This window comes from Cimex lectularius, unplaced genomic scaffold (assembly GCF_000648675.2).
Source record: "Cimex lectularius strain Harlan isolate CLEC.00 unplaced genomic scaffold, Clec_2.1 scaffold70, whole genome shotgun sequence".
Taxonomy (NCBI): Eukaryota; Metazoa; Arthropoda; class Insecta; order Hemiptera; family Cimicidae; genus Cimex; species Cimex lectularius.
The window spans coordinates 1,321,294-1,329,694 of NW_019392651.1; the positions used below are offsets into that span (position 1 = coordinate 1,321,294).

General features: G+C 36.6%; 1 protein-coding gene across 1 annotated transcript; it reads left to right on the forward strand.

Moving 5' to 3' along the window:
* The first annotated feature begins 2,260 nt into the window (after positions 1-2,260).
* On the forward strand, positions 2,261-3,777 carry LOC106667757. Its single transcript, XM_014395902.1, has 2 exons — positions 2,261-2,358; positions 3,418-3,777. Exons 1-2 carry the CDS (start codon positions 2,350-2,352, stop codon positions 3,736-3,738), a joined length of 330 nt encoding a protein of 109 aa, XP_014251388.1. The 5' UTR covers positions 2,261-2,349; the 3' UTR covers positions 3,739-3,777.
* The last annotated feature ends 4,624 nt before the right edge of the window (positions 3,778-8,401 follow it).

Consider the following 8,401-nt stretch of genomic DNA (forward strand, 5'->3'; position numbering starts at 1 on the left):
CTAAAAATCTTAATTAGCCTTTGAATAGAATTTAAAATCTTTATTATTAACTAATTCTGTATACACATTTTCTAACGACTTTTGATCAATAATTTTTTTATGTTGTACAACGTTGTCCAGGTGTCTGAAAAAATGGTAGAAGATTGGCGAGAGGTCTGGAGAATAAGGAGGGACAATCAGAATCTCATAAACAACTCCAACAGTTTCGTGTTGTCACATGGGAGACATGGGGCCGAGCGTTGTCGTGTAACAAAATCGGCCATTACAGATTGAGTTAAGATGGCTTCAATAATGCCAATTTCTGGTGCATTGTTTCAAGTTGAGAGAATACATTGTTTACATACGGCATCGATTGTTTCGCCAGGATTCAAGAAGCCGCCCAAACGAAGCCCTCCAAAGAGTCACCATCACCTTTGATGAGATTGAGGCTTTGGAAAATGTTTCACCTTTGGCGAACTATTGTCCAGAACTGTCTGCTGTTATCGTAGAGAATCCAGTTTTAATCACAAGTAACAATTCTATTCAAAAAAGGTTCCTTTCTGTTTAGGCAAAGAAGTGTTGCGCAAACTTCATAACGATGATTTTTTTGGAGGTCGTTTAACAATCGTCCAATTCCGATATGCATGTATATCGAGGCGAGCCTATTACCGCCACTTGTTCTGCATAACCTGTAACTTGGCGATATCATTTTTTAAAAAATTGGGCTCATACTAGGTACCATAAACAAATTGAAATAAAAACTGACAAGAATTTGCACCAGTGATGAGATTTGTGGTTTTTGAATGGCTTCTATTCCTAGGATAGGGTCTGAGTGTGGATGAAGGTTGCCATAGCATTCTTAATTTAATTTAGGAGATGATAAGAAGGGGGAAGTCAAACAATCTGATTGTGAAGTGACATTCAGATCGGGATAAAAATTTGAATAATAATTTAATATTAAATATAAATTTAATTGAACAACCTATCGAATTACCAAGTTAAGGTAATATAGTTTTTATTAAACAATAATATTGATATTAGTATTTGACAGTAAGGATACTAGTCGTCGTTAGGCTTCATGTAACTAATAGCTCCACTTTCGGGATTGAGAATATTTTATTTACATCTTGCAGGCTATGTAAAGTCTTTTGTTATTTTATGGTACGTTTATAATTTGTAAATGAAAGTCATGTATTTCTCTTTAATACGATTAATATATTTTTAATTTAACACAACATGTTGTCCAATTTCATCACCTTATTTATTTACTTCACCAGTTTTCGTGGTCCGCTTAACCAATTACTATCTTTAAATTAATTAAGGTTTTTAGTTGAGATAAAAAAGTCAATGTCACGAGAGGGATTTGAACCCACGACCTTCGGCTAGATACGCCGCTACTCTACCACTTGAGCTATCGTGATTTCGATCCACTCGGACACCAACTTCCCATCTCAAACCCACCTTTTGAATTTTCCCTCCTTTTTAAATTTAAAAGAAAATTTTAAGTTTAAAAGAAAATGGCTTTGGCATAAAAATACATGTTTTCAGTTAGACTTACACTGAATAGGAAGGAAAAGAGTTAATAGAAGAGCATGTAAAAGGATATCGATTATTTAAGAAAGAATTCAAAAATTAACAAAAGTAAGATTACAGTTACAAATTAATCATTAACAAACAGTAATAAATAAAAAATTAAGTTTAACCACATTTAAGTTAATAATAATAAACCCTGCAGGCAAAATAGATAAAAATAACAATAAATAATGACAATCACATCAAACATGTAAAAATGTCGACAACATCCATGAAAAAATAAAACATAAAATGGAAACTGTAAAATTTTATTAATATACATTAATTTTTATAATTATTTAATAAAAAATAAAAATGTTGCAATATTTTATTAATATTTAATGTTATTAATAATTTAATTTTAAAAAATATTTAATAATTATTATAATTATATATATTATTATAATTATATTAATATTTTCTATATTGAATCAAAAATGGAACATACAATCATTCAGTGAATTATCTAAGAAATGGGTTCAACCAAGATCACATGGCTGGAGGAACCTATTCTCCAATGAAGAAAGCACTAATATGGGTTTCATTTCATTTTTTTCCGTCTAGTCGGTAATCTTGTCTGGACCCACTCAAATTTTCTCCATTCTGCTCCGATTTTGGCCCTTGATTCCGGTTTTGGTCACGTGCTCCTGAGACAAAGACAGCATTTCAGGAAGAAAAGAACCAAGGCCGCGTGACGTGAAGGGCGTGGTGCTGGACCCTGTATATAAGCCAGGAGTGGTACCCGTTTTAATCATTGTAGTTCCCAAGTTGGAAGACAATTTACAACCAAAACCAACTATGTTCAAGGTGAGTGGATGGGTTTAGCCGCAAACATGACAACAAAAGTTTTCACATTTACGTTCAACATGATATTATAAATTTCTTATGCTTAAAAAGCTTATTTACTTACTACCAATTAGTTGTTTCAATTACATTTTATCTATATTCTATATGTATCTATCGATCCCATCGTAAAAAGCTCCATTCAAAAGTTTTCACCTCGTTCCTTTATTAAATCTGTAAGCACCCTGTACAAAGCCAAATCGAATTAGAGTCTTATATGAGATGCGGTCGCCATCAATTTCTTTTATTTGGCCTAGTAAAAAACAAGTTAACAACCGACCAAAGTCGTTTTTTCCGCACAGCCTTGGATATTGGATTCGGTCCTTCCACCTCCGTTCCCTATTTATTTCTCGCTCCTGTAAAACAAAGCATTTTTTGTATTACTAAATGTTATCACAAAAGTTTTATTCGAATTTATTTTTTCTTTGATTAACGTTGTTATTTAATGAGTAAGTTGTGCACATGATTTATTTTAAAATGTATTATGGCCGCATAAATAAAACATTTAAAACAACTTTTTCGTCAGCTTAATTTTTTCTTTATTTATTTTTGGTTACCGATTTTGTTACAAAAAGTAGTCAATGATAGTATTCCACTTTGATTGTCTATCCAGTGGGCACGGTGGAGTTTCTGCCAACATGAAGATGTAGGTAGAACATTTTATAAATGGCGGTTCAAATTTGTAATAGATACATCACTGTTGGCAGTTTTGGTTTCCAATTTGTAAAGAATTCCAATAATTTTGTGACTCTTGATGTGGAATATCTAGATAGATTTTTAGTATTTGGTTCCCCCCCCCATTATGGCCGTGGTGTGGTCTTTTTGTACATAATTGAGGTGTTGGAATTTGCATTTAGGCTTGAATATGATTTACAATAAAATTTGGACAATATCTCAAAATGTAAGCAACTGAAGTAGGAAATACGTGAAATCTTTACACGGTCCTTATTAAACAATTTTTAACAACAGAATATACCGAATATTCTCTTTAATTTGTACATAAAATTAAATAATCATTTTCAGGCTATCGTCCTCGCTTGTGCCGTCCTGGCCACCGTTTCTGCTGTAGTTCTTCCCCTCGGAGGAGCCGTCGTACGCGTCCCAAGCCTCGACAGTGCTGTTGTCAAATCTGATAGGCTCGGAGGCAACTTCGCCTACAGCGCCGTCGAAGGTCACGCCTACGCCGTCGTCAACCCTGTTGTTCAGCACGTGCAGACTCCCGTTGCCGTATCTTACAACGCCCACCCCGTTGCTGTTCCTGCTGTCGCCAGGGTCGCCGTTCCCGCCGTCGCCCCTGTAGCTGTTCACTCGACTACCGTCCACCACCCCAGCTACCTCCTCTAAATATTAAGACTTTGCAATAAAATAAATTAAAAACACAAACACCGTTTTATTTCACACTTCACTTTATGTTCTACGCCTCTCTTTACGAAAGTAATACAATTATTATGTATAATATATTACTGAGGGGCGTCGGAAGCACTCATTACTGTAAGGTCGTGGGTTCGAATCCAGCGGCCCTGCATTCAAACCCGACATTGGTGACAAATGGGCTTTTTCAAAAACACCGGCACCCTGAGGGTTTATATGACCTCCGCTGTTGCGAACCCTCGTTAAAAAAAAACAGTATATTTTTTTTTTATAAAAGTATATTTAGAAAAGAAAACAAAATATTACATTTTTTTTACAAAATAATACTTGTAATGGCATGATCTAGTCGTCTGCCAGAAAAAAAAGTAATTTGTATTAAATAAAATAAATTAGTCTCTAATCAAACATATCAAAAAATATTGAAATAATTTTGTGTAATATCCAACTGATTTGGTCAACATCATTTTTTTATACCTAAACCGAAATCGAAAGATAAATAACGATATTTTTATAATTTCTATCATAAAGATAAATTATTAAATAACAAAAACAACGATGTTAAATACCAATTTTGTGTTAATGTGACAATTATCATTGTATATATCTGAAGAACCATTCTATGACTTGTCATTAATTTGAAATTTAGTTGAAAATGAACTAAATGTTAATATAATTGATATTTTTGTATTTTCCGACAGTTTATTGCCTCTAAAAGCATATAACAAAGGGTTGTATTGAACTTTCCTTTTCTAAAAATATCTCGACGCATAACGCTTTTCATTCTCTTCACCCTGCCAACCTACGTTGGACGGTTAACGTTGAATTAATGGTAATTAATTTTTGATTTATGAGTAAATCGGGGAAATTGTTTTACTTGCTTTCCTTTTTCCGAAATTTCTATGAATCGATTTCGGAAATTGTACGCAATAAGAAGTTTTGGAGACCAATCAACAATACAAACAGTTACAATTTCCGGCCAGAAATGTTTACCTGTGATGTTTTTCAAAATAGAAACTGTTTAATAATAGTAAAACGTACTATGTACCTTGAACTCACGCAAGATACGATGTAGAACTAAACTGTGTTTTAGGCAATTGTTGTTAACTGGACACCCGTTAATTCATTGGACTTTTGAATATCAAAACAAGCGCAAAGTACGCCAAATACTAATATAATTGATATTTTGACCAGCAATTTAATGGAGCCCACTGGAGAGTTTATGATATCAAATGTTTGAACTTTAGAAACTGCCGTACCGTTATTCCTGCTGGTAATTAATTATATTATTTATAGTCCTGTATTAAGTAAACATCTTTGTCATATTGTACAGTAATTTCGGCAAAACGGTTAACTGATAGGTGTTCTTCTATGGCCGGTTAAATTGTTTTTGACTTTTATGATTTAAAAAAATTGGTTTTAAACAAGCTTGGTTGTTGTCGATAGTTGCTTGATATTATAATAATAGGAGCATAATAAAATTACACAAGATAACAGTCATTAGAAATAGTTATTAACCTGGCGAATCTTAATTTGCCTGTCTAGTATGTTGCAAAAATTTTTATGAAACTTATAACTTCCATCACGACATTAATTGGATAAACGCCAATGTAAGTAAAAGTATCTAGACTTCATCAATACTATTTACTTCCAAGCTAATTCGATAAAATAAAAATAAGACCATCACCAAAACCCTCGTGCTTGGGGGAAAATTTCCCTACACAGGTCAAGCAAGGAACAATCTGTTCTTATTCGATCAAGGGCTCAAGAAGGTACATGAGGTTCCCGCATACTCGGTCATCCTAAAAAAGACTCTGGGGATCTTTAACGTCCGCACCTTGCCTATTCGGCCTGATCGGACGTTTTGATTCTCAAGATGAGAGCGGACGCACCTCCGCATACGACAGGAACATGTTACTGCCGCAGCATTGGTGTAGGGGCAGCTCAGCCCCGAAGGGCCAAGACAAACTCGCTCCCCGCTTGTCCATTCCAAGTGGCCGGGCCTGCATTGAGCATCAAACCGTATGCCGCGCGCAAATGACTACCTAAGCCGAAATACATCAACTCGGTCTCCCGCGCACTCCCTAGATAGAGAAGGCCACTCTATCTCCCAGAGTATTGGGGCTCCCATAGCGTAGAAACTACCGGATTCACTCCGGCCGCGGTTTCGTTTAAAGTGGAATTTCTAACCACCCCCTAGAAACCACCGCCTACGGTAAAGACTCCTATCGAGCTCAGCCTACATCTACGTGCAAAGCATACTCGAGTAAGAGCAACCGATTCACTACCCGTTCCCATCCGCCCCTACTCACGCATTCGAGGGACTTTCCAGCACAATCATCGCGTCCTCAACGCCTACGTGCTGCCGTCCGATCCGCCATATCCCATGAGGCCGGCTGTATAACGGTGGTCATACTCAAGTTTCGTGCGAGGGTCACAGGTAGAAGACAGCCTTTTCTCTAAGTTCCCGCCACGGGCCAACAATGAATCCATTCCCATTGTAACAGAGGCTGAATTTGGAACATTTCTGTTACCCCGTAATTCAATGGTTATGCACTCTACCCCGTCTGTGCAGACAGGATCTGGTACCCTAACCCTTGTGTGCCTCTAATGAGGCACCCGCCGCCCATGCCGACCCAAAGCCGACACGAGTACAGCGTGTGCTTTTGAGAGGTTACCACGCTCTCTGGGCATCACCGTCATTTTGCGCCCGGACACCCCCCTTATAACCAATGGTTGGGAGGGGGTCACAGGATAGAATGAAAGAACCTGGATTGAGAAAAGGACGTGGATGAGGCTCGAGGTGGACCGTTTCGGGGTCTCGAGCCTCAACCACACTATACCACCCTTTGTCGCCACAACTCCCTGGGTGGGTCTCAAGAAGGCAAATCAAGTACTCCGAGTTTATACATAATAATATTTTATAGCTATAATAACTAATCAACCCGAAGGCCATGCAACTGAAAAATGTTCTCAAATCAATTTAAAGAGTGAACACCGCAATAAAGAACGTTATCATTAGCATAAACATCTTGAACATCATCAGATGAAACCAGTCTTGGTTTGGACGAATTAATAGTTAGGTATTAAAAACATAGTCACGTTTAATAGGTATCAGAACATTCAAAGAATGATGACTTTAATGTCCTTGCAATATAAAAGCAGACAGTATTTAAACTCTTCAGTGTAGTTAAGACTATTAGAAACATCACCACCATCAGAAATAAAATATAAAATGAATGAGAAACTCTCAGTGGATACAAGTATTTCAAAAATCTTTTGCAAAACTTGCTTGGAAGAAATTACAATAACGCATCAGAAGCAGGAACTTGTATCAGATCCGTAGCAGAGCATCAAGACTAGTTGGGCATCTGATAAAGATCGTTGTGTGTAAATTCTGAGAGACATACAATTAACTCTGCACGAAAAAAAAGCACTTAAAGAATCGTGGAAGGAATCTAATGCAACAGGGTCAAGAAATCAAATTCAACGATAAATACATCCAGGCATGCTAAAGAACCGTAAGAACAGAACTTAGCATACACTAGCTTCTAAGGAATCCGTATAACGTGGCTCTGAATGTTCAATCATCGGAAGCTCCAAAAATTGTCATACAAAAATTTCACTACACATTTTAGGAATTTTATTTTTTATATTGAAAAAACTTTTGTGTTTTTATAACGTATTGCAACATAGGTATCATGTTGAAAAAAACTTGTACCACTTTAATTTAAAGCATTAGTCGCTTGCTATGAATACGTTTCCAAGCTCAGTAATCCCTCGATTTGAATATTAGACCGGCGAGAACTACTTATAAATTCGTAATTAAGTGAGGTTATAAATTTATTATGGTACGAAAACAGATTAATCGAGAACTAACAATGGAATCGAAGTTAGCTGTCAACATTATTCAGGCAAACTTAGTTGCGATTCAATTAATATAGCCCTACGGTCGCGTTGCTCAATACGTACGAAAGGAAATTCCTGTTGTTCCGTTCATCGATTGCAACTGGTTCAAAGCCGGTAACACACTTGGCTAATGACGCGGACCTCTTTAATGATCATAGAGCGAGGGCTAAGGAACAATCATTAGCGGAAATGATAATTAATGGGAAGGAGTTAAATCGCCTGCGAAGCCCTCGGCCGGCACATTCCGCCCCTCCGATCCGAGAAATGAGATTATGAGGACTAGTCGGGGCGATTTATGAGAAAACGGCTCCAAAAAGGCGCAAAGGAAGAGTTTGAGTTGCATCTTTGCCAAACGCCCGCCCCAACGTCATGCCATTAGCGGATTACAAAAAAAATTTTAAACTCCCCATGATATCGTTCAACCTCACATTCTCTTAATTTCATCCTATTCGTCAAAAAAGTTAGGAAAACGCTTAATAATATTGCTCCGAAGTAGAAATAAACTTTTAAAAAATTAAAACTTCGGCGAATTTTAATATGCCTACAATAACATTAAATCTCAATCTCAACTTCAGAATTAACAGTTCGTTGTTTAAATTTCTTTTAAATAAAAATGTTTCTTTCCTGTTGGAGTCCAATAACAGGACAATCAGACGCTCGAACGAGTCGGCCACCGAGGTCCCTATTGATATTCTGATTCATTGATACATCTTTGTTTAACTGCCAATGG